At 39.2% G+C, this 27,858-nt stretch overlaps 1 protein-coding gene across 6 annotated transcripts in view; it reads left to right on the top strand.

Moving 5' to 3' along the window:
- Window positions 1–27,858, top strand: part of TIAM1 (TIAM Rac1 associated GEF 1) — a 272,534-nt gene that overhangs the window by 169,910 nt on the left and 74,766 nt on the right. For all 6 annotated transcript variants that reach the window (XM_043508816.1, XM_038375199.2, XM_043508788.1 and 3 more), the window contains 3 exons: window positions 5,256–6,232; window positions 19,806–20,253; window positions 24,340–24,512. In XM_043508816.1, the coding sequence (XP_043364751.1) occupies window positions 5,267–6,232; window positions 19,806–20,253; window positions 24,340–24,512 (1,587 nt within the window). In that variant the 5' untranslated portion in view covers window positions 5,256–5,266. The remainder of the gene's footprint in view (window positions 1–5,255; window positions 6,233–19,805; window positions 20,254–24,339; window positions 24,513–27,858) is intronic.

The following is a 27,858-nucleotide window of genomic DNA, read 5'->3' on the forward strand; positions in this document are numbered from 1 at the left end:
CCATGCTTTAACATATTTAAAGTGGATTATAAAAAGAAATGTCTGGCTAAAAAGCTCTTAATTCAAAACAATGAAATATTCCATTGCAGTTTCTGAGAAACTCAAAGGTATAAGCTTACTCTGGAACTTTAATCTCTTTTGGAAAAAAAAGATTTTAATTGCCGAAAAATCTGTGTATCCCTTTTTAGTTACTATTGTAAATTGTTCTCATTCTGTGTGGTTTTTGTGAGTTGAGTAAAAATCTTTTTTGTTGGTTTGCAGAATTTAGTAAAAGTTCATTTCTATAGAATTAGTTCTTGCTGTTGATTTTATCATTGTTCTGGTCCTCACAGCCTCCAAACTCAAACTCCAGGAGAAAAATAGAGATTTGTTACCGAGACCTCCCACCAGAATCTAATTTTAAATTTGCAGTCTGTTGTCTTGTGAGGTGCTTCAAATTTAACTTGGAAGTTAATAAATTTCATCCTTTCCTCTGCAATCTAAAAGTTCAGTTTGTCAAAAACTTGTGAGCTATTAAGTTAGCTTTATTTTCTGTAATTGCTATCATGAATATTTTATTGAAGAAAAGGAAGAAGAGGAGAGAGGAAAATTAGTGTATTGAGAAAAAATGAAATTTGAAATGGGACTTCAGCCAGTACATCTAGAAAATCCTCTTTCTACACAGCTATATTTTATTTTAAACTAATTCAAGGAGAACTCAACAATTCTATTACAGTTTTATTTCTCCATCTAATTCAGTTAGTTTACAGGGAGCGTTGTTCTCCCAGAAGTTTATTGTAGAATGTATGCTTTTTCCTTACTGATATTCTGTTTGTGCCATCAGTCTTAAGTTTTATTTTTCCAAAATAATAATAATATTTTAAAAAAATTATTGTGACATATTCTGTATGCCTCAATCTTTTGTTAGCTTTGGAAAATAAATTCAGAACAGATTTATGACATGTTGCATCCCCTGACTCTGCTTTACAGCCATTTTTAAACACTGAGACAAGTCACCACTGATTTATGTGGCATCCTATTGCTACCGTGTACAGTGCTCAAATAGGCACCTTTTGATTCAGTTAATAAGCTAAAAATCACAACTCTTGTCTTCTCAATGTCTGTGTATAACTCCCATTAATATTACTCATGTTCTAATTTTGAGACAGGTTATTTTATGACTACTTCAAACACAGTTTATACTGACTTGGCTAAGTCCTGCATACTCTTACTTAAGATCAGATCCTGCTCTGATTGAATTCAGTAGGATTAGGAACAGGCCTATTTAAATCATTGTTACTTGAGCAGCGACTCAGGGCTAATTGCACAAGTGATGGTTTGCAGGACTTGGAGACTCTAATTCTTAATTAAACCCAAGTGTACATCAACTAAGCAGACAATGGTCAACTCCTTACTTGGGAGCATGATGTTTCTTGTCAGTATCTAGCACATACTTTTTTCATCATGTGAAAGGTTGGAAAACATTCCTGTGAATGTCTATGTTCATATTCCCAAGGATGTTAGTGCTAAGAAAACCATTATTGCAAGTGCTTAGCTTTTATCTGTGTGGAAAATGCATTACTCTTTGCATGAAAGAATTTTCTAGCCATCTGTTTTGCTCACAGAATATAGGCTTATCCTTGGTTTCTTTCCTTGGCAAAAATTGTTGTTTGTTTTAAATTTTGCATGATTGTGTCCATTAATGTTACATTGGGACTGTGGCACATAATGATCGTTTGCTGAACTGAGAGAGTGCTGTGCATCAGGTGGCTCTGTTCATTGAGTAAGTGATGCGTTTGCTGGTCTCTGAGGGCCTGAGTCTCCGTACATTGAGTGCTGTTAAGAACTTTCTGGCCTTTCTGCAGATTTGTGTCTTTAGTTAGAGAGCTCCTCTTTTCAATCATGTTTTAAACGTAAAAATCCTTAATTCTTCTCAAAATGACACCAAAATGGTGGTTATCTTTCTTGATAATGGGGAAGATGACAGTGTAAAGATCTGTTTCCGCAGCCAGTAAAAATCCTTTTAAATGAAATTGTTGTTAGCAAGCGTTTTAAAGTCAGTGCAGCAAAAACCTTTCCCCTAGAGATTTCCTTCTACAAAGCTTAGAAGTGAGATCTGTTTTAGACCCAACCTGCAAAAACAAAGGGCACCTTTGTGCTACCTGAGTCACATTTAAAGGTTTTGGAAACAAAAGATAATGTAACTAACATTCATGCTCTGTCCTGACTAGATCAGAACAATCTAGAATAACACTCTTATGACTCAATTTAAATAATAAACCCTGTTCTTCAGCAGTTGAGAACTCCGTCATTTTAACATATATTGGGCTAAAATTTTCTGAATGCATTTGTTTTTCTAAACCATGGGTAAATCCCCGGCCTCATAGAGTCTGTCTATACCACAATTAAAAACCCACAACTGGCCTGTGCCAGCTGGCTCAGGATAAGGGGCTTGTTAATTGTGGTGTAGAGGCTCGGGCTGAAGCCTGGGCTCTAGTACCCTGTGAGGTGGGATGGTCCCAGAGCTCGGGCTGCATTGAGGTCAATGGGAGCTTTGCCATTTACTTAAGTGAGTCTGGGATCTCACTCTGTGTGGTTTAATTCACTTGGTCAATATATTTCGATACAGAGATGTCAGAATGTTTTAGGTAGTGCCCATACCCCTTTCTACCACGCAGATTTTTAGCAAGTCATAACTAAAATGTGACCTAACTGAAGCTAGTTAGTTGTATAGGGAAACTCAGAAGCATACTAGCTCCTATTCTGACCATTTTCCAAAGTATTTGCAAAAAAAAATACATCCCTACCACAAGTGTTTGATAGTACCTGGAGCAGAATTGAAGTGTGAACATTTATCAGAATTGATTCAGTCCTTTCTGTGTAGTCGATGTGAGGTTAAATAGGTTATGTGCAGTAGCTGATATTGTGTATTCAGCTAGTTAATGCATATACACAATGATATTCATTCTATGAGCATCTGACTCAATAAAGTATGGCACATGCTTATAATGGAGAAACCCACTGCCCTTAGCAATAACCCCCCACTATTATCCTGCTTTCTAGACACCATTTACTGTTTTTCTCAAGTCTAATATAGCTGCCTCAAAACCAGGAAGTCTTTGTCCTGTGATCCCTTTTAAAGAATTGTGTTTTTTGTCTATATGTAAATAGTTGCACACCATTTTCTTTGTGTTTGTTTTTATTTTCATATTAAATTTTGTATAATTTTGTATTTTAATACATACGTAACTTTACTCCTGGCCAAAACAGCTACTTTTCTTTTTTAATTTAAAACGGAGATTATTTATTTTATAATTTTGTATCTATGCTGTAAATAATGCTATTATCCAGTTACAATAATACTATAATTGTTCCTTCCTGGTCTTGAGTCTGGTATCACATGTCAGTATAATGCTACTATAACTTCATTGACTTCACTGAGTTACACCAGCCTCCAGGAGAAATGAATCAGGCAGTGTGGGGCAAATTCTTCCTTGGACTTATCAGCTGAATTACACCAAGAATGAATTTAGCCATTATGTTTGCAAAAGCCCTTGCACAAAGGCATTGGTAGAACCTCATACAAGATGCATCTGTTCTGTCCTTGTGGGTCTCAAGGAGCCTAGTTCCAACCCAGTTAAAGTAGTTTTTAGCACTTTTGGAGAGGATGCTGAGTGGATGTGACTCCTAACTCAGTTTTTGATGTCCAGCAAATGTCTTTACAAGTCTCATTACCAGTGTGTCAAAAGAAGATTTAAAAAAAAATCATTTTTTTTAATACTTTGGCACAGTGATCATGTAACCCACACAGTGGAATCCAAGTTACTCTTGTTATTTCTTATTCTACATAGACTGAAAACCTGTGGCACAGTATCTCACATACTAAAAAAGAACCCAAAGAAAACTAAATTACAATGGTATATTTAATTATTGTTGAGGCTTTAAAAAGTATAGAAGCAAAATAATGGTCTAAAGCTTGCCTAGATGTAATGAAGCACAGACCTAGGACTGACTTTTTTAGAGGTTTTTATTACGGATCTTCAACCCTGTTTTTTAAAGCATTGTGCAGGTATTTAGCTGCAAAATTTCCCCTTAGTCAGCAGGAGTCATGTAGCTATAACTCCACGTATGACTTTGAAAAGTCACCCGTAACGTTGTTATAAAGTAACCTTGTCAAGGTTGCTAGGCCTAGAAATTGACCTTCCTTTCCAGGTGTGACACCCTGACAGCACACCAGAGCATGTCCCCTGTGAGAGGGGATGGCCTGGAAGCATCAGTTCTGGGAACATTAGTGATCATTTTTCTCTTTCCTGGTGCAAGGATTGGCTTAAAATTTTTTTCAATCATTGGTATAAAGCATTAGAATGAGTTATGGTCCTCAATGAGGATCTCCTTAGAACAGTGCTTGTAGAATGCATTGCTCTGCAGAGTTGCATTTTGATGCCTTGGGTGCAAGTAGTGGTGTTGATAATTACAAATATGGCTCCATTAGATTTTTTTTTTCAATACTTGTATGATGTGCGCAAAAAGTAGAAATACAGAATCTCTCCCCTTTAACCAGCCTCTGGTAGGAACCTAAATATACATAATTCTCTGTTTTTAGTGTAGAGCATAGGTTCTGACCCAGGGGGTCATGAACAGGTATCAGGAGGATGCAACCACCCTGCAATTCATATTGCTAAATGAGAGGGAGTCCTGCTTCAGTGGGAGGGAATTCTGGTATGGAAATGGAACTTTAATTTTTGCAGTTTACATTATTGGCCAATGTTGCATTGAGGATTAACTGATTTTAATAGATTTAACTGATGTGTGTAAAACTGAGATTACCAATTTACTTTCATTATAAATTGGTTCACACTCAAAGCCACATTCAGGGCCAGATTCTCCTCTGATCTACACTGATGTAACCCCTGGATTTAGTGAGTTACTCTTGATTTAAACCAGGGTAACTGAGGCCCTGGGTTCATACTTTGGAAAACTTCACTGGATTCTATTTGAGTTAACAAGTGATGTTGCAAACTGATTACATTTTATTATTCATCATTGTTAAAATAATTCTTGTTAGTTGCAACACATGTTTCAGCAGATGTACATAGATCATAGATACATGATGACATGTATCTTTTAGCACTACTTCTGAATAAGAGGGTCTAGATTCCTTTTAAGAAACAATCTCTTTCCTTTGTACAATCCATGGGAGCTACTAACAGCTTATTATATATATTGGTACATATATTAGTTGAAAGTTTAATATTTCCTGTTTTTTAATCTTGCAGACCTTAAAACCATGGGAAACGCGGAAAGCCAAAATGTAGAGCACACATTGTATGGAGACAAGCACGCCGGCCTGGGACGGAAGCACACATCACGCTCACTTCGCCTTTCAAATAAAACTTCTCGACGGACCAGGCATGCTTCTTCAGGGAAAGTTATCCACAGGAACTCAGAAGTGAGCACCCGATCTAGCAGTACTCCTAGCATCCCCCAATCATTGGCAGAAAATGGCCTGGAGCCTTTTAACCCAGAAGCCAATTTAGAGGATTTTGGAAGCCCCATTTGGGTGGACAGAGTGGATATGGGATTAAGGCCTGTTTCTTACCACACCGATTCTTCTGTTACTCCTAGCGTGGACAGCAGCACAGTTCTCACAGCAGCCTCAGTGCAGAGCATGCCAGACACGGAAAAAAGCAGACTTTATGGGGATGAGACTACATTTTTGGCTGAAGAAGATGGCAGACAGCATCGATATGCAACAAATGGGACAACTTTCATGGAAACTGCAAGCTTCAAGAAAAAGCGTTCAAAATCTGCAGACATCTGGCGGGAGGATAGTTTGGAATTTTCACTCTCTGACCTCAGCCAAGAACATTTAACAAGCAATGAAGAAATCTTAGGTTCAGCTGAAAAGGATGGTGAGGGGATTCGAGGCACAGAAGCAAGCAACAGTCCCCAGCAGTTGGTCACCTGCCAACGTGCCAATTCTATGAGTGACTTGTATTCTCCAAAAAACTCAGGTGCTACAATAAATGGAGGCCCACGAAACAGCTTTGGGGCTTACTGTCGGAACTTAGTGTCCGATATTCCAGATATTGGGAACCATAAGATGGTGTCAGCTACAGCAGAGGATACTCCTTCCTATAGTAATTATAATACACTCCCCTGTAGGAAATCTCACTGCCTTTCAGAAGGTGCCACCAACCTACAAATCAGCCACAGCAACAGCATGCAAGGCCGAAGGGCAAAAACTGCTCAGGTAATGCAGTTTTACTCTATTCCATTTAAACTTTTGAAACTCTTTTTTTAAGTACATGAATTTGCTAAACAGAAACAATGTTCTTTATTTAGATCACGATCACAGATGTTTTAAGTAGACTGTGGTATACTGGCAGTTCGATGTTTGTTCGGTTTCCCTCCATATTCCTCTTTTTAAATAAGGAGGGAGTGGAACAAGTGCCTTCAGGACTGGGTGTACTTTCATGAATGCTCTGTTCAAAACTCATAGCTCCATTTCATTTGTAGTGGGGTTTTTTTCCACTCCTTCGAGTCATTTCTCTCTGGGAAGGATAAATCTGCAGTTTGCAGAGAGATAGGAAGATTATTCTGTTTATTTGGCCATGCTTTTAGGGTATCTGGTCAAAGCTTCGTCTCTTACCATTCCTCTCATGGAACTCAAGTGCATCATCCCCATGACACGCTTTAGCTATAATGGGCAAGAGCAAAAGAGGATCCTGAGGTCCATCCCACCCTTCCACGTTTCAGTGCTGCTTCCAAGCCTCTCACCAACCCAATAGGAAGTATGGAGAATTCACCTTTGCCCCTCCCCACCCCCATCCATCAAAATTGCCCCTTGGATGCTCCCTCTCTACTTCCATTGATCTAAACGTCTAAATTTCAAAGCCCTGCAAAACATCACTCAGAAAACAGTGCTCTTCAATGGGAAGAGATTGGGAGTCCTGTAGGCAGTTGGTCTGCTTGGTACTCATCTATCAGGGATTGAAAAAGGAGGGGGAATAGTCACTGCACCAACGAAGGAAGAGGGTAGTGGAGGAAGCACAGCTTCCCCAAGTCAGGGAGAGCACAGGATGCAGAGCTGTGCACTGTCGTTCCTGCCCTCCCCTTCCCCCTCCCCCCCACATGCCCCATTCCTCTAACCCGTGGATCAGAGATTTGGTTTGGCTCTTTATTGTGTGTGTTGTGTTGTTCTCTTTGAATGTTTCACTGTATGAGCTGTGACACATCTGCTTGAGTTACATTGCACTGTCCTCGGCTGCATACAGCAGCACATTGCGTGTGGTAAATAGCATAGTATCCCTTATAGAAATAGAAGTAATGCAGCATCCATGCCACGCATGTGCCATATGCAGCCATTGCAGATAAAATATATTTGAATGCAGAGTGCATTTGGCACGCTGGTCCTTCTTTGAGGGGTGGCACAACTCCAAAATAGAAGGCTGACGATAATGTCTTTTCCGCTATTTATTTGCTGTCTGTGGGCATTGGATCGGAAGCAGAGCCAGTAGACAGAAACAGAACAGTCCAAGAAGAGCCTGACCAAATGGGTCAAGCTTTGCACTAGATGGCATGCTTCAGTGACTACCCTGATTTGACTATATGTTTTAATTTTAGTACGTATGTAGCAGAGAGCACTCATCACATCTTGTGACCTACGGGGGTGGGGGGAAAGCACTTTGAATGGGTGTGGGAGACTGACAGATTTGCATCCTGATGCTGAACTGAGCTTTTGGCAGCACACCCCTTCAAGGGAGATTAGATCTGACAGCATGGGTGAGGCTGGTCACAATATACTGCAATGTAGGTGTTGAGATCTGCTAACATGATGGGTCAATGACAGGGCCACTAGAATGTGAAATGAAACCCAGCTGAGTGACTGAAAGAAGGGCACTGGTTGGCACTAACTTGCAGAAGGTGACTGGAGATGGGTTGTTGGATTAGTTGGTTATGTTTGATCCATGAAGGTGTTCTGCTTCTAAATATAAAAATGATGTTCTAAAACAGATGCTGCAGCTTCTCACAGCAGAAGCTTTGTACTTCAAAATAATCTCTAGATTTCTGGAGGCATTTTTTGTAGCATCAGCACAGAAACTCTTCACATCCTCAACAAGGCTATTAAAGATAGCACAGGATAAAAAAGCAACAACAGGAAACAGAAAAGAGGTTTTCAAAAGTGGCTGGTGATTTTTGTGAAACTCTGTTTTGGGGTGTTCATTCTGAGACATCTTGAAAAGAGCCTGCTTTTCTGAAAGTATTGAGCACCGTTGTCTGAAAATCATATTGCTTTAAGGCATCTCAAAACAACTGAGGCACCTAAGATCACTTTTTAAAAAGCAAAGCCATATATTTTTCAGGATAACACTTGAGTCACAAGTTCTTTTGCTAGGCCTGGCAATAGTTATGTTTTTGTGAAATGTGAATAGAATCTCTTTATCAAATTAAATAAACAAATTAAATGAAATGTTTTCAGTTTCTAGCAAAAGAAACAAAAGGTTAAACCTTAAAATTGAAACATGGGAGTCACTTTTCTTTAATTGGGAGCTAGAACCTTTCAGCACTGGAGAGACCATTAGCTTCAATACGTACAAGCAAGTAATATTCAGAAAGTGGCTTTGGGGCACCCACACAGCAGTTCTGTTTTTCCTTAACATTACAGATTCAGTTCTGCTGAATCAAGACTTCCAGCAGAGCTCTGCTGGGATCCTACTGGGCTTTTGGAACTGATGTGATATAGGTGGAAAAAGCTTACTTGGTTGGTATTGTCACCCATTTCTGCTGGCAGGAAGGCAAATTGCTGTTGTACACAGCTTATATCCCATTTGCCCTCCTTCCCCTCCCCCCTCTGAGTTTCAGCTGAAGTTTTTGAGAACTCCAAAAGTGTTAATTTGTTTACTGAAATCCAAATTTAATGGAGCAATTATGTTGTATCCAGCCTGTATCTAAACATCTGCTGAGATTAGAACTACTTTTTTGGACCTGTTCTAGGCAGATGGTCTCTCCCTCCTTCCTTTTGTGGATTTTCAGCCAGAATCTTAATCTTGTGATCAATAGTTCATTCACTATTGATAGCCCTTATAAATATTCCTGAAGTATAATTAGGGAGAGGAAGCAATTACCTTGAGATATGTTTTTTGTACCATCTCCAAGGTGTCCCCTCTATCTGATCACCGTATAAAATTTGTAGTGATACTTTAGATTGAAAATATTAATTTTGTGGGGGATGGTGGTTGACAGCCAGTGACCACCGAAGTCTCTGGTAAACCTGGGGGCTTCCTGCACTGATGTTGGGTATTTGGTTTCAGATGAAACCCCCGGTGCTCTCAGTTTCCAGGCTGAGACTATGTCTACACTACACAGCTTTTAGCGACATGGCTGTGTTGCTACAGCCGTGCTGCTAAAAGTCGTGCAGTGTAGCCACTGTTTGTCGGCTCTTCAGCTGACAAAAAACTTCTATCCCCAACAAGCGGTGTGTTGTCGGCAGGAGAGCGCTGTCACTTGTCGTGTCAAAAATTTTTGTCTTTCGCGGGGTGGGAGGGTAACACTTCTGAAAGTCAAAAGTTTTGTCGTTCAATTGCTAGTGTAGACGTAGCCTGAGAGATAGTCAAGCCCCAGTAAGAACTTAAGCTGTCTTTTTTTCCAGCAAGTGAAAACCGTATGTGGAGTATGGACTGTTTCTATTTTTAAAAATTATAACTAATGGTCAGTAATCCAAGAGGTATTGACCACATGTAGTATCAGGATGGATCTTTGTCCTCTTGTGGCTGCTCCACAAAGAGGTTTATATTCCTGCTACTGCTTCCAGTTGATGGCATAGTCCTTAAGTTCAAGCAGTAGAGATTCATACTTTTAGCACTGAATGTCCTGGTTTCAAACACTCTGCTGGCCCAGGCTGGGCCATTTACGTAGGCAATGAGCTATTCCTTGACTCTGGGGAATAATAAGTCTCCTTTCAACATCTGCAGTGCATTGTTTGTTATAAAATTAAATAGGAAAAGAGTGAACAAATATCCCTCTTTAATCCTTTGGACACTGAAAATTTCAGTGCTGAACCCAAATCTTGTTGGGTCTTGGCACGTTAAAAACCTTTTAGTTACATTTGAAAATACCTTTGTTTACATTTTTAAGTCTTTTAGGGATTCTGCTAATGGACCCTAAGCCATTTCCCTGTGGAAAAGTTGTAGAGAATGCAACAGGGATGAAACCAGTCGTGTTCAATAGGAATTAAATTGGGCTGTATAGAAATCACTATGAAAACAGTTTATTAGAGAATGATGTCTGTCCTACAGTTTTGTTTGTTTGCTTTTTGTACCATCCCATAGAATTCTGTGCCAGGTATCTAATTTTTCATTACATTCTATAGCATGGTTAAAAAGAAAAACTGTGGAAAGCTTACAATTTTCTATTAAATTGTGTAAGACATCTCCACAAAGGATATATATATTTCAGTCTAGTTTCATAGTCTAGTTTAATACTAGAAAGAAGATTCCAAACATATTCTTAGTCCAGCTGGAGTCAAATGAGAGAACAGAAAACAGTTACAATTTAATGACACACAGTAAGGGAGAAGTATGTGAGAAGTATAAGTTAGTGGCCTTCTCCCATCTCTCTGGCCTAATATGCACCTTGCAATTTTAAATGCTGGCTAAGCAAAGTTCTGTGGTTAATTATCATTGTGCACTGAGTTGCTTCTTCGTTCATCCTAATGCTATTGCACAAAGGTCTCAAATGTATCTCTAACCATTCTCAAAATGGATGGGACTATGTAATATGTTGGGTACAACCATTTTAGATGTTTTAAAGCAAACAACAGCCAGAGGCCTTTCCCAGCACACTCTCATATGCCTGGTGCTAGGGGAAGGGGAAAGTTTTTGGATCCTTGGGCAAACCTTGTAATATTCTTTTGAAAATTCTAGTGGATTCTTTTTCTCCCTTTGTTCAAAGTTAGTAGAAAGAAAATTAGCAGCCGTACGATCTGATCTAGTTCCATTGTCATCTTTTTTAACACTAGGACTGCGAATATTTATACATTTGAAGTACTTTTGCCATCCCAGTAATTGTAATCTTTATAGGCTATATTGTATGCTTCTAGTTTCTAGGACTTCCCATGTAAAAACCACACACAGTTGCCACAGCTGACCATCTGAGGGACTGTGCTTACTTAGCTGGATGTAATTTACCATAGTGACACTCTCCACTTCAGTGTTTCTTCATTGAAACTTTTCTTTTCAGAATGCTTCAGCATATTATCCTATGACCTAGTTTTCATCCAGCTTTGCAGACATTTTCCTGCCTTGTTCAGTTATGTAATTGTTCATGTGAACTCCCAAATGACTTGCTTTGATTCTGATTTGTTTTTCTAGTTTACTTTTCTTTTTTCTCTCCTCCACCCCCTCAGTGACATTTTCAAGGAATTGACTTTTAATTAGAGTAAATAAAACTAACCCTGCTTTTTTACTTCATGGTGTTCGATGAAGCTTGTTACTGTTTATTTAACTCCAGTGTGGTCAGAATACCCTGGTGCTTTATGCTTAGCATTATTTCCCAGTCAGAATTTTCTTCATCTGGGTAGACCATTGTGTTGTAAAAAAGGTGAGTTTTGAGGGGCTAGTTCAGTATGTCATCCACAAGCAAAACGGTTAAGAGCCACAGCCCTCAAGAACTCTAAGATCTGGGTGTGGAAACTTTCTGTGCTGCTATTGACAGCAAAAAGGGGACTGTCTGTATGAGTCTTTGAGGGTATAGAAAGACATTGTAATTTAGTCCTATGTACAGAGCATTGGAAGAATCAGACTTTGCTGGGTTACAGCCTTATTCTGCCACCCTTACTCATGTCCTCCTGAAATCAGTGCTGAAGCCATGAAAAAGCCACTTGTACATAAGATCGCATGATAATGCTCCACACTGTTTGCAATTGAAGGGTCTATTGTCCTGTTATTGTGTGTTCCAGAATCTATGTTCTCATTTTTAAACAACAAAAATTGTAGGTCATATAGCTGCAAAGGAAAACTTCAGCATATGAACGGAGTCTAACCTGATGGAGCAGTGTCCTCCCCAAGTCTGCAAACAGCCTCAAACAATAGTGTGTAGCAAATGTGAGCTGCTCCAACTATCTCACTGGTACTTGAATGCTGAAGTGGAGTGGAAGCAATTTGAATGTCAGCATTATTAACTACTTCATTGCTGATCATCTTACCAGAGATATTCAACCAATGTGCTTATTTAACATGAGTGGCTGCAATAGGCACCTGGTTGCTGATGATTTTTGCTGAGGAAGGAAAAGGAATTCAAGTCCCCCTGCCCACAATTTATAGAGTAGGCCAATCCATCCCACAGGGGGAGCCAGGAAAGAGGATATGCGTCCGCTTGCCATTCTCAACTGCTTTGTGGGTGCACAAAACAGCAAACCACTTCCTACGCTTTCCTGGGGAAGAAATCTCCACTGTCTCTTACCCAGCTGTCCAAACACCCAGCTTCCCCACTGACAGCCTTTCCCTGCTGTTAAGCATTGTCAGTACAAAATTCGGCAGCAAGTTGAAAGTGGAGAATGGGGGTGGGGGGCAGTGAAACAGAAATTGAATTGACTGAAAAAATAAACATCCCAAGGAATATTGTACTGACTGTTACACTTTCCACATTTAGTTCAGTAAAAATCTCCATTTTTTAATTCACCAGAACTGGCCTCAGAATTTTCATTTACCTCACCTGCCTATAACAGAAACCAGGGTGGCTTGCTGCAGAATTTAGGTCAAGCTGAGTCCTTGGGCTTGGCCTTGATTATATCTTGTCACCCCTTCTATTCAACATGATACAAGGCAATTGGAAGAGAGGGGAACACGTATAACTGTAACGTCAGGCCATAATCTAATGATGCTGAGCTCTACCACTCCTTTACACTGAATCCGTATCCTACCGTCTTTCCGCTCTGCCAGGTTATGACCTGAGACTGGACAGAAACCACCTGACTGTGACTCAACCTTGTCAAGATACAAGTGGTGTTTGTTGGTATGGAAAGAATCTAGAGGAGTAGGCTAATATCTAGTTATCTAAAGATTCTTTCAAGGAAAGAAAGAAAGTGCTATCCTACTGAACCATTTCAGACAGCATCAATAGAATCAGATTCGTAATGCCATCTTTCAAATTTTGCAATTTCTAATTTTGTAATTTCTGAAGCACTACTGCACAAGCACATGGCATTTGATGCACAAGAATGAAGAACCAGAGCTTCTCTTAGATGTCAGCATATGTAGACTACTGGAATCTCCAAAGGCAACAGACTCATTTTGTATCAGTGTGTAAAGCAAACTTAGCTTGTCATTATACCTCATTCCATAGTACTTTATAGGGCACTTCCACAGAACATATACAAATAAACCTTTATTTTGCCTTGCACTGCCAAGTTTGATCTGTGGATGCCAATTTAATTCTTTTAGGCCTAGTAGATGTCACATATCTACATTTGTCTTCTGCACATTCTTCAGTATCAACTCCCAATTTTTGGTTGAGATGGTCTATCTGGTATTGTGATCCCATATTGCACTAATATCAGTGTTCCTCTCATTCTTAAGCAATTTATATGACATAAGCTTGATGCAGCTTGGTTTCCATTAGCTTTCAAGATTATATTCCTCCCAGTGAAGGTGACTCACAGGGATACCTTCAAGTTTCTCTATTGCTGCTTTAAAACATTTTCTTCAAGTCAGAAAGTGATGAAATCCATAATTTACCTGCAGTTTCTGAAAGGTTTTGAGTCATTTCCTGGCAAACACATCTTCTAAAATGTTGCTTGATCACCTGCCTCAAGTTCCTGGACAATGGATTTTTTATTAATGTGGAGGGCAGGATTATGCTACAATGGGGCTTAAGCAAAGCAACATGGATGCCATATGATGATACACCTTAACGCTGGACGGAAGACTATCATTAGGTCATAAGGGCATCATCTCAGTTTCATTGTGCACACATTCCATTTTAATATCTTTCTCTGGTGCTTGCCAAATTAATGCCTCTAACAAGTTATGTACAATTTTAGGGTACTGTGGAATTTTAATTGCTAATGGTTGTATTGCTAAACACACAGAGGAGTAGAGACTGTGGACACTTCTAGTGGAAGCCTCTTCAAAGAATGAAACCCTCCAAGCACCAATGATTGGCTTGTGTCATTGAATTTGGTTCACTTGTAAAGGGTGATTCACATCCAAGTGAAGAAGGAATTGTTTAGGGATGTAACAGTCTCCATGTTAGATCAGACCAGCGGTTCTTCTATCCTGTCTCTGACGGGGCCACTATCAGCTGCTTCAGAAGAATGTGCAAGCAATCTTGCAGTAGGCAGTTACGGAATAATCTCTCCACAACGAAAGATTTTTCCTAATCCCAAATAGTCTGAAGTTGATTTATTCTCTGAAACATGAGGGTTTATTTATCTTCTGAACAAATCAAGGATTTTCAAGAAATGTGGCCATGCTGTATGATCAAATGTATCTTTGGCATCTAATGAGTTTGCAGACACTACAATATCTAGTTTACTTGCTTGCTTGACATTGTATAATAGCCCTATCATACTCCCTGCTCCTAGCTTACTTCATGTGAAACCTGATTTGTATGTATCAAATACTATATAGCACTGTATTACATAACTAGATTGCTAATGTTTTCACTAAGTCTTGGTTTATCAGTGATATTGGTCTGTGTCTTTAACAAAGCAGTGATGCTCTCACTTCATTATGCAGAGCTCTTATGAAGGTTATTCTTCTTGTCTCTAGTAGGGAGTCTTCTTGCTGGTCTTCAATCAGCATTGGTAACAACAAATAAAGGTATCTGATCTAACTGTAGATTTTAAAAATTTGTAGTGAATCTATCTGGCCATGCACATTTTCTCCCTGCCCCTTAATAGACAACTCTATAGTCTGCTTAGCCGCTTCTAATTAAGTCTGGTGTTTAAAACCAATGCTTCCTCAGATGCGAATGTAAGCAAGTACTTCCATCATCCTCTGCATCTGCAGATGCATAGAAGTACTGGTAAAAACCTTGGAATGTCAGGTTAATAGCTATTGACTTGCTAAGAAGAGTACTGTTTTTATCCTAGATAGTTGCACTGCTCCTGCTGGACTCTGTTGATTGCAGTTTATAGGCTAATAACTCTCCTGCCTTCTCCTCACATTCCAAATAGCAAAAATTTAGTCAAAAGGGCAAACCCATCTATGTCTGTATTTGGTTGGTTCATATTCTATTCTGGTTCTGAGATTTAAGACATGAACATTCGTTCCGCTGAGCTCCTTGATTTCTCTGCCTTCAAGGAGATAGCTTGCTCTCTTTCTCTGAGACAAAGCAGATGCTCTTCCCTGGGCCTCTTGTAGGCAAATAAAAGTGGAGAGGCGGTGGGATGGCAATACAGATTTTGGCCCGAGTCTTCCAATTAACTTCCTGCATGTGGTTCCCCTGGGACTCTGCCTGGGTGCAGGTCTGCATCTGCTTAAAGAGAACTAGTTGCAGGACTGGGAGCTTAAATTGGGGATTTCCCTGGCAAAGAGTAAACTATCAGGTGCCATTCCATTTTAGAAGATTTTAGACAAGGATTTTAGTCAGAACCTAAACAAACTCCAAGAGAAACAAAAAGAAGCCCTATAATGGTATTTGTGTGGAGCTCTAGAATAAAATTGCCAGTGGCAAATTATACTCTGTTAAAACAGCAAAAACTGTAGCTCCAAAAGCACATGCATGGTTGTCATCAGGCACCTCCTACCTTTTGGTAGTGTGGTCAACACTTTGCTGGATCAGGTCCTAAGTGTAGTGGTGGTTTGTTGTTTTTGTTGTTTGTTTGTTTTTTCAATTACAAAGAATCTAGTGATGAGCTAGAGACATGAATTCCAGAGAGAACATAAAATCCCTATACAGTGTATGGAGTAACCTGTCAATTCCAAATCAGTTCACTACTAATTCCTTTTACCAAGGAATGAAATGTGCTTCTTTGCCTTAAGTGCTAACCTGTGATATTAGAATGCCTTCCTGGCCCTTCCTGTAACAGATCCCGAACTCTGATAGTCTCCCTTTAAGAGGACATTAGTGTCACCATAATCCTGGGTGTTAGGGTGGTGTTTGAGCAATTGTGAAATAAATGTGAGTATTCTTTAATAGAAGCATACAGTACTGTCCTTATATCTGTGTCATGCACAGCAGTCACCGCGTTCTTGGCCAAAATTTGAAAAATGGGTGCCTAAAATTATATTAGCTCTATTAGATGATCTGATCAGTTGGAGCCATGGGTGCTAACCACCTTTGATAATCAAGCCTAACTTAAAAAATCACTTGAGTTTTTAAGCATATTCTAATATTAGGAAAATGTAGTTAATTGTTTCATTCAAGTACTGATTTAATAAACGTTTAGATTTCTAGTAATATTTTTATTCATGCTATGTAGTATATGTATGTATATGTAGCTATGTATAAAGTTAATTCTAAATGTATTGCTTTTCTAATTTTTATTAAAAACATACAAAATAGTGTGTGTTTGTTTTTAAATGAAGTGTCACTAAAACAGTTAGTTAGTTTGGTGCCTAACTTTAATCACCCAAGTTTGACAATTTTTCTGTTGTTCTATTATTAATCAAAACCCATCTGTCGTCCACTTGATTCAGCGAACAACACATTCAATCTCTGACTTTCCCCCTTTCCCCCCTCCGAAAATGCATAATAACCCTTCGCGACTTTCTGACTTTCTGCTGAACTCTTTAATTGAGACTCTATTAGTGTGGAGATTATAACATTTCAAGGTGTCATTAGAAAATTTCATGTGACACACTCAAACTGGTTATAACCCTCTGATGGGAACCAGCAGACAGTACAGTATAAGGCCTGAAGGCAAAAAACCTGTCTGATGAATGCTCTTAACCTTACTAACCTATAGATCTATAGACCAATTGTCTTATACTGCAGACCGTTTAAGATATTCGTCTCGCTAAATGTGACATTGTAATTCCTAAAGGCGAACAGTACTGGATGAATATCAACTGGCAACAAATTTTGATCTATTCTCCCTTTTAGGTATTCAGATTCTAATCCCCCTGCAGGGCCAGAATCTCAAGGCTAGTCTACACTAAATACGCGACACTAAAAACATGACGCTGTGTGCCGGAGGGAGAGAGCTCTCCTATCGACATTATAAATCCACCTCCGGGAGAGGTGGTAGCTATGTTGGTGGGAGAAGCACTCGTACCAACATAGCGCTGTCCACATCGGCGCTTAGGTCGATGTAAATTACGTCGCTCATGGGGGTGGTTTATTTATACCCCTGAGCAATATATGTTACATCAAAGTAAGTGGTAGTGTAGACCTCAGTTTTTTTAGAGGATCTTGGGGTGTTGGTGAGGAGATATTGAGGACAAGCTAGAATCCTAAAATCACTGAGTTGAAAGGAAGCTTTTTGAACCATCTAGTCTATTCCATGGATTACCACAAGGTTATAATAATTGTTGTACAGTACTCTTGAGTGTAGATAATACATTTATGATGAGCTTCTCATCTTGTCAGTGTTTTACAAACATCAGATAACTGGTACAACATTCCTGAGAGACATGTGGTATTATCCCCATTTACAGATGTGGGAACCAAGGCTGAGCTTGATGTGACTTGCTCAATGACACACAATGAATCTGTGTCAGAGCTAGGATTAGAACTCTAGAATTCCTGGGTTTCAGTTCTGTGCTTAGACCACTATGATTATGCCTCTTTTTGAGAGAACTCTCATGGTCTGGTAAACAGCATATCAAGCACAATTTTTATAAAAGTTGCCAAGAGGGCAAATCATATTTCCATTACTCCCCTGCTTTGATGGGTGTGTTTTAGACTCCCCTGCTTTGATGGGTCTGTTTTAGTGACACTTCATTTAAAAACAAACACATACTATTTTGTATGTTTTAAATAAAAATTAGAGAAGCAATACATTTAGAATTAACTTTATACATACTACATAGCATGAATAAAAATATTACTAGAAATCTAAATGTCTATTAAATCAGTACTTGAATGAAACAATTAACTACATTTTCCTAATATTAGAAACTTAAAGCTTAAAAACTCAAGTGATTTTTTTTAACTTGTGCTACACAACAGTCAATGTCAAGATAGAAATTAGAAAAGGAGTACTTGTGGCACCTTAGAGACTAACAAATTTATTAGAGTATAAGCTTTCGTGAGCTACAGCTCACTTCATCGGATGCATTTGGTGGAAAAATTTAGTTACTTATAGGAGTCACATACTTCTCTAAAAAAAAAAAAATCCAACCACGCGCAAAAGGTATTCATTGTTCCTTTTATAAATCTCCTGATTCGTATTTATTAAGATATCTTCAGCCTGATTCAGCACAAAGGTGTTCCAGTTTTATACTAGTTTAAAGTCCACTGAGAGAGTTGGAATTGCATGGATATGAAACTGGTGGAAATGCTGTGACTATCTCCCACACGTGTGGTGTCTGACACATAGAGAATTTTAGAACTTAGATTAATAATTAGTATTTTCCCTGCACCTTTCTGCATTTTGAGATGAGATGAGGAAATCAGTCTGTGACAGTAAATGGGTGGTTTCTCGGCAGCACTAACTCTGATGTTTCTCTAAGCATCCCGTTATTCTCTGTGTTGCAAAGAACTGGGGAGATTGATGGTTTCCAAAACAGGTGTACGGAACAGCATTAAATAAGATCCTGACCCTGAAAGCTGCTCTGTGCAGGAGGATCTCTGCACCTATATGGAGTCCCATTTAAGTCAGTGGAGTGCTGTGTGGATGAAGGGGTACAACAGTCTAGAGCAGCTTGCAGGATTGGGGTCTAAGAAGTTACTTTATTAATGAATGTATTGAAATCAAAACTGACTGGAAGAACTGGATTTACTGAATGGGCGAGGAAGTAGTTATTCTTCTAAACAGTGCATGTAGACAGACTCACAAGTCTCTGCTGATGTGTAGCAGTTATAAAGAATGAGTCCTTCCATTATGAGTTAACTTCTCATCAGCCAATCAGCATTCAGAATTCCTCAACATTCTGACACCCTCATACTACTCTCACGCTATGCCAGGAGTATGCAGGGAGCAGTTGCTGCTCTGGGCCCTTAGGTTGCTAAGACCATCTTCTTGGGTAGCTCTCAGATCAGTAGGAAATCCTTATTGGCTCATTAGATGGAAAAGTTAGTTTTCTTTCCGGTGAAATGTTCCTCCTAAGGTCTTCTCATCTTTTAAGGAATGAGATATCAAGCTGCCCAACATACTTTCTGGGAGTAGTAAGAGTGGGAATGCCACAATTTTTAATACATATCCACCTACGGGAAAAGTACATCTTCAGTTATATAAATGTCAAGTGGCAATCATAGGATGCCTAAGACATAGTCTCAGTTATAGGTGTGAATATACAATATCAGTGTTTTCCTCTCTGAACCTTATGGGTGATGACTACTTCCCCAGACATTGTCATTGTTTTTGCTGTCACATGCTTTCCTTCCTGAAAACCTCTTACCACCATTAACTTAGTCTAGGGTAAACAATTTAAGTCGTTTCCCCTCTCCCCCGCAACTTACTATAGTGGTGGGGCACATTCTAAAACTGTTTGGTCTTTCCTAAATTGTTGCCGGAAGCCCTGCTAAAATACCTATTCTTCCAGCCACTTGTCTTCATAAGGCAAATTTAAGGAAGCTCCAATATCAAGCAAAGTAGGAATGTAAAGAAATTTGATACAATCAGGGAAACTTCAGGCTCTATTAGCCTATTCAGAGTGCCAAGGTAGGATGGTATATCAGCTACCTTCATACGATGTTGTTTCCTTTCTTTTAATCAGGATGTGAATGCAGGTGAAGGGAGTGAATTTGCTGACAGTGGGATCGAGGGCACAACCACTGATACAGACCTCCTCTCCAGACGTTCAAATGCTACTAACTCTAGCTATTCTCCAGCGACTAGTCGAGCTTTCGTTGGCAGCGACAGCGGCAGCAGCTCCACGGGAGATGGGCTCCGTCAGGGAGTGTATGAGAACTTCCGAAGGGAGCTGGAAATGAGCACCACCAACAATGAGAACTTGGAAGAGGCTGGTTCAACCCTGAGTGATGAGCAAAGCAGTGGTACCTTGAGTTCTCCAGGACAGTCTGACATCCTCCTTACAGCTGGCCAGGGAACTGTACGGAAAGCTGGGGCTCTTGCAGTGAAAAATTTTCTGGTGCACAAAAAGAATAAGAAAGTGGAGTCAGCTACACGCAGGAAATGGAAACACTATTGGGTTTCCTTAAAAGGTATATCAGATTTTCATTATTCATTTAAATAGGCATCAAAGGGTCGTAGAGGATGTAAATTAGCACAGAATTTGGCCTATAGCATCAAAACCTAGAGGACTTGATCTGATTTAATTTTTAAATGTTTTTATCAACGTGCAAAGTTCAGCTCTGATCCCTCAGTGAGCACCACTTGGGCACGCCTCTGTGCCCAGATAGAACTAACTGCAAAATTGGGGCCTTAAGGTGTAATTCTTTGTGTTTTCTATCCAAAACAAGAACCTGAATGCTGACTTTTTTTTTAAACTATCTATCTATCTATTTATTTATTTATTTATTTATGTGGAATTAACAGGTTTACAAATCCTTGCCATGTAACTATCGGAATCAAAACAATAATCATTACAACAGTGAGCTTTTGTTTAAAGAGACATTATACAGGAATATAAACATCAGATCTCTATTTAACGAGGTGCTCCCATATTACAAAGTGAGCATCATTACAACATGTAAGAAATGTCTTTCTTTAAATGTCTTTATTGTCTTAATGTCTTTATTAAGTTGAGTGAAATCTCTGATTACATATTTAATAGACAAGGCGTGTCTACCAAATGGTAATATGAATGCTTCTTTTATGCTTGTTTAAACAAGAAATTATGAAATAAAAATCTTTGCCAGTAGCACTCTTACCAAAAGCCGCTGGAAAAAATTGTAAAATTAGTAGGGAAATATCAGACAATGTTTCTGATTTTCTTTGGGGATTTTTTTAATGGTCACTTCCACACTCACAATTACGGTATGTGCTTTTGTCAAAATTAAGTTGCTGTGCTGCTTCTAAGGCAGAGTCTATACTATGCTTAAAATCATGCTAGCAACCCTTGGATCTAGCCTGGTTTCCCTGACCAGCGTGCACATTTCTCTGAAAAGCATATTTATAAAAGTGTTATAAACTAAATCCCTGTCTGCTGTGATCATTGAGTTGGTGCTAGAACAGTGCTAGTACCCACCATGTGACAGCTGTCAGTCAGTGGTAAGCTCTTTGGGGCAAGGACTGTGTCTTCATGTATGTTTGTATAGTGCCTAGCACAATGGGGTGCCGATCCTGATTGAGGGTTCTGCATGCTGTGAGTATATAAATAATTGTAGTACAATTTTAGCTCATAGTATGGACAAGGCCTTGAATAGTATGAACAGGAACAGCAGTGTGGCCTAGTGGATGGGGCACTGCACTGGGACTCAGAAGACCTTGGTTCTATTTGTGGTTCACACACCTGCTTTGTGACCTTTGGAAAGATCTCTGTGAGTCTTTTTCTCCTGCTACCATTTCTCCTGACCAGACTGTAAGCTCTTCGTGGCAGGGGCTCTGTCTCACTGTGTGTTTGTACAGCACCTAGTACTATGGGGTGGTGATCTCAGGTGGGGCCTCTAGGTACTACTATAATACAAATAAATAATAACAATAATAAAGTAATAGGCATACTAGGTTAAAATTGGATCTGTAAAGTAGCCTTCTGGGAATCTCCGTGCAATCATCTTAAACAGCCAAGTGGAGAAACCAAGCTCATATTTGGACTCAGTCATCAATTTTCCAGCTCTGTAAGAACCTGTGTACACTACGAGTAGAATTGTCAGGGGACTGGTAACAATACAGCTCTATTTCATAATGTAGATAGGACTACCAAAGGTTTTTGCATGGTCAAGTCTTTGTATAAAATGGAATCATGTTTTAACTAGGTCAAGGGGAAAACCATGTTGTAACTAGGTTCCCTGACATAGTTTTGCTTTTTTTATGTTGACTGGCCCTTAGAGACTAGCCATTGGAAAGGTACCTGCTGAGCTCCAGAGATGAAGAATAGGTTCTGACTCCACAACTCTTGCCAGGTGGCATGTACCAGTGTTTGTAGCAGCAATTTAAAAACAAATCGTGAGTGCCAGCCCTTCATTGCAATTGTTACATAGGTTAAGGAAATAAAAGAGGAGAAATTCCACAGCTGAGGGAGCGGAGAGAACCCCTAATCTCTTTCTAGCTGAGGCAGTGTGACAGGAAAGGCTGGCTGTGAAGAATTGTTAAACAAAGAGCCATCTGGGAGGGGGAAAAAGGGGAAGGATGAGCATAAAGGCAATGTTACTTTAAAGTGCTTTCACTCAAGTCAAATGTTTGTGTCTTAGATTGGTGTGGCTTAATAATGTAGCATTTAAACTAAGCTTTGTAGTTAACAGCTGCTAGTGTTTGACTGCAAATAGTTTTCTGCAGTGTTGGGTTAAGGGGGTAACCATACATCAGTTTTCATTCTGACCACTATTTTCAACAGAAAAGATTAGAGATTTCATTATTAAATTAAAATGTTTACATAATATTGAATAGTAGCAGAAATTGCAGAAATCCTGGAGTTACAGACGAACTATATTTTGCCTGAAAATTATAAAGATTTTTTGCATGAAGCCTGTAAGTTATAGTCTGTTTTCACCTAAAATGCTTAGGGTTTTTTCCCCCCATGTTGATAACACATTGATCAATAGGTAAAACATTGCAGGGGAACAAGGTGTGTTTGGTTTTGTTCATTAATTTTTTTTCAGCAGGGATAACTCAGTCCAATCTATTTTTTCACTTATTCATGGGGATTCAGTCATTAAAAAAACCTTGATCCCTGCCTTCAAGGAAACATAGTAACTAGTAGTATTGCAAGACAGTTTAAGCAGGGCAATGGTTTCCCTGATGGTCTGTCTACTCTATAAGGCTAACTGTGCCAGCTCACAGTAGTCTGGCAGTCTGAGGGGAGTCCAACTTCTGACATATTGGGGTTTTTAATTTTTGTCACACTGATAGGGCAACATGGTTACAGAGCCACCTTAGAGAATTGTGTTCACAGCTTCCATCTCTACCTGTATTTTTCCATCCATGGTACAGACAAAAAAACCCCAACAACAACAATAAAAACCCAAACGATGTTAGAAAATGGACATCCCACAGCATGCCCTGGGTACACGATTGGGGCAGTGCACTATCGGGGCTGAGCAGGCAGGGTAGAGAGGCACCCTCACTGGCAATCTCAGCAGTGAGGCCAAGAGTTGAATGGGCTATGGTGAATGAAGTATCCTCTCACACCCTTTGGCTTGTGACGTATTGCTTCTATTGCTAACAATCCGCATCTCCAAGGCTGTTATCCAGCACCTTCATATTTGAGGGTGGAAGAAGAAAGAGTATGTTGATGGAATGATCTCTCATAGCAGTGGTCTAAGCGTATCCCTTAGTGTCACTGTAGTTTATGGGTAGCTATATTCACTAAATTCATTCTATCGGTATTGCTGGCTTTTGATGATGCGAGGAGTCAGGTCCGACCAATGTAGCACAAGGCCTATCCAGATGCAAATTCCTGTTTCCACCATCTCTTTCCTCCAGAAAGGCTCATACACACCAACCTTGCTCATGAGCAGGTTTGCATTGGCTCTTCTAAATCCTGCCATTCTTTTTTCTCAAGCTGGTTGCTTGGTGGGCGGAGAGAGGAGCATGTCCCAGCTTAGCTTTCCTGGGACAATGCTTGTCAGTTCACAGACCACTGCTGTGCCTGACAGAAGCTCTTCATTGTCCTGAATGAAGGCAGAAATGAGGGCAGGTTCTGGAAAGAGAAATAGGACATAAAATTAAATGGTGAATACAGTATTTTTAAAGAAACAAAAAAAGGCATGTGAGAGTTGTACCAAAGGTGCTAACGCTATTGCAATAAAGTATGGTTGGAAGCAAATATAGGTAGAAAGGCACTTGTAAGCATTTCACCCATGTTTCCAAATGCAGAGCAGTACATTGTCAATTGGTGGGAAAGAGATTTACCTTTAAGACTAACATCAGTGTTACTGGGAACTGGGTGGTACATACTGAAAAACTTCCTTCTGATGTCTCCTACCAGACCAATAGATTTTAAGTAGTCTGTATGGAAGATCCATAAAAAGGCATTGCTATAGCTGCCCAAGTATATATTGATTTAATTTTCATTTTTGGAGGACTCAGAGTATTAGCGTTACATTCTTCTGCAACAAAGTGTTGAATAGATGTGGTTTTACGGTATTTAAATGTGCTGCTTGCTAATGCCTTTCTCGTGTTTTTCCTAGGATGTACATTATTTTTCTATGAGAGTGATGGCAGATCTGGAATAGACCACAACAGCATCCCAAAGCACGCTGTCTGGGTGGAAAACAGTATCGTGCAAGCAGTGCCAGAGCACCCAAAGAAAGACTTTGTTTTCTGCCTCAGTAATTCCCTTGGGGATGCATTTCTCTTTCAGGTTCGTTCTGTTCTTGGGTTACACAGAATTGTTCTCTTTTTAACTTTTTTGTTCATCTTGCAGACCAAGAAAGGTGAAATTCTGACCCCATTGAAATCCAGTAGGGTCAGGACTAGGCGAGTAGAAAGGCTGGAGTTCCTGCTCAGTAGCATTCATTCATTATGTAGAGAAAACAACCCTGAGGGGGCATGACATCAAATTCAGGTCCCTTGTACACTCCCAAGTCTATTATTTTATAACATGCTGTGCTGTCTGTTTGTGTAGATAAGTTTAAAGTCAACTGGTAACATGTTAGCAAATGGTTTTGCAACCCTATGAACACCAGAACTTTAATACAACTTAGTGCTGTGGTTATAACACGGTTTGCTTCCATCTCCACATGCAAGATCAAGTTACAGTATATAGTGCCCTAGAAGGCTAAAACCATAGGGGTAGTTTGACTTCCATATTTGGGAGAAATTTACATGAGCATGAGTTGTGTGAATTAGCAGGAAATATTTGGAGGTCCACAGGTTCTTTTCATTACAGTTCACAGTGTGGAATCCCACACCACTCACAACAGACTCCGCTGAACATTTCACTTTGTTGTTTAGCTCCATGCATACTGTGGTTCTAAATGTCTTGCAGATTTTGGATGTTAAAATCAGATACTTTTCTACTTGATTTACAGTTTATAGTTTGAGCTGTTTAAAGAAAACCTAAAACTATACGAAGGTCAGGTGCTGATCTAATTTAAAAAATAGCTCTACCTTTCAACTGACTTTGTTACTCTGATTGGTTTTTAGGGGTCCAATCCAGCATTTGTTTCACACCAAAAACTCCTGTTAGCTACGATCTGACATTCTTTTTTTACCAAACGGAATGACCAGCCTGCATTCAGCAGTCATTTTCCAGCTACACTCTTGTCACTTTATAAGTCCAGCTTTTTGTTGCAGATTTTCTCATTCAGTGAATTTTTTTTTTTTTGTCTAGTGACAATTTGGGAATGTAAATCTTTAATATTTGATTTTCTTCACTGCTTCCTCTCCCCCTTCCCAATGCCTTTCTCTTAGGAGGTGTTTTTTGTCATCTTGGCGTGCTTCCATCCAGGGGGAAAATTCAGTAGTATGTAGCCTCAGCTTGAATTAAATAAGCTGTGAAGCACCACCACCATCAGATCTATTTACATGAGTATAAAATCTTTCATTTGCATTTCTTTTGGAAAACCTCCCTTCTTGTAAAATTAATACAAGTAGAGGCTAAATACAGAACAGGTCACATTCAATACATGTCTTTTGTGGCAACTCAAGGCCTTATTCGTTAAAAGCTGTGTCATAATGTCATGACTAGATTTTCATGTAACTTTGTGGGAAAGAGCAAAAGTGAATCTTTTCAAAGTAAATTATTGTTTTCTTGTGACTTATGACCCCCCCCCTTTTTTTTTGTTTCCTACATAATGGAATTCATGTAACTCTAAAGGAGCAGAATTAGAAGAAAATGCAGTGGTGGATGTGGGGAAAGGGAAGGGGAATCAGCCATAATTGTGGAAATAATTTGTAAGTTATTGTAGCCCTAGGGCTTAATCTGATGGACACAGAATTGCTGGAGCATGTACACTGCTGTTCAACAGTGTTTCTTAGTTACTAATAACATGCACACATAGATTCATACAACACAAAATGTTATATTAGTTAGTTTAAAAAAATACCAGGGAACTGTAGTAGATTATTTCAATCCAATGGAAACTGTAGGCTTAGAGGAAACATAAAGCCACTGTTTAATATTATACCTTTTTTAACAACCTTTCTCACTACATTGTGTCCAGAGACATCAGACATCTCCTACATTATAATTCCCTGTTCACTCAGTTCCTATCATGCCTACACAAATCCATTACATGTGGATGTCACATGCATTTACCAGAAGTTCAGTGCATCTTGCAACACCACATACATTTGAGATACATGCAGCTTATTTACAAGGTTTTTCCTTTCCACTGGAGGCAGAGCAATCCTCTTGGCCTGTGTGCTTAATAGCCTGTTCCGGGTCCAAAAAAAGAGTTAAAGTGCTTAACAAAAAACAGCCCCTCCCCACAAAAAAACCCCAAACAAGAAGTAAATCTGACATTAAAATACTATTTTAAAAGAGAAAGGACATTTTACAATTATTATTGCATTGTAGATTACCATATATTTGATCACACAATAAAACATACTTTCTTATTTTAATGATTTTCCTCCATCGTCTTTACAAAGAAGGGCTTTATACAATAAGGGCTAGCTGTTGCCATTCTGACTCTCAATTAGCAGTCTTTACTCCACAAACAGTTTGATTATTTCAGTAGTATCGTTCGCCAAGTTAGGCTCTACTCATCACTAGGATTGGTGGCAAATTCCTAAGAGAATAAGAACTGAGTAGACTGCTGTGAGCTTGTTTAAATTTAACATGGAAATGCAATACAATTTCTATGGTATCAATAGAGGACAAAGAAAGAGGTATAACGTTAATTCTCTCAAAATGGGCCTGATCCAGCTTCTGGGAACTCAGGAAAGCAACCCTGTTCCGGAAAGTATATAAGCATATGCTTTATCTTAAACACACCTTTGAGTCCCAAAGAAGTAAAGGGGGATTCAGAATATACTTAATACTTAATTGCTTTCCTGAACTGGGCCTCCTTGGGAATCTTTTCATTGACATTGATGAAAATTGGATCAGGTCCTTGGCAAATAATGATAATCTCTGGTGGAGTAGGAAGAGGAAGTCTTCCTCTTCCTCATTGCTAGTGACAGAAGAAAACAGATGGTGGTGATGATATTTATGGATAAGTAGGCTTAATTAGAACAAGGTGGTAGGCTATTTGCAGGTCCTTTAGCCACAAGACAAATACTCATTTGATTACTGTTAAAGGTTGACATGATATCTTGAAATATCTTCTTTAGCTATAAAAAAAAATCTCAAATCAGAATGCTGGACTTCCATGAAACAGCACCCCTGTCACATACACTAGTCCAGCATTCCTCCCACACCTCCAACTACTCCCAGACATGTACACTTTGAGAGAAGCAAGTGCAAGGGATCAGCAGGATGTGTATAAAAATTATGTGAATTAAGAAGAGTTTAACAATACAGATTGGATTCAAAGGTGGGTATAGTTAGTTTCATGTTCCTGAAGGTGAGTTTAGCTTTCCAAAGTCTGGGAAATGCTGCAATTTTAGTTGTCGACACGAGAGGGGAAAACAAGGATTTTAAATAGCTCTCATCACCATAATATGTGAGTGTTTCACATACAGTAATAAATTTATCCCTGCAACACCTTGTGAGGTGGGGAAATATTATCTCCAATATTCACATGAAGAATTGAGGCAAA

This window comes from Dermochelys coriacea, chromosome 1 (assembly GCF_009764565.3).
Source record: "Dermochelys coriacea isolate rDerCor1 chromosome 1, rDerCor1.pri.v4, whole genome shotgun sequence".
Taxonomy (NCBI): domain Eukaryota; kingdom Metazoa; phylum Chordata; order Testudines; family Dermochelyidae; genus Dermochelys; species Dermochelys coriacea.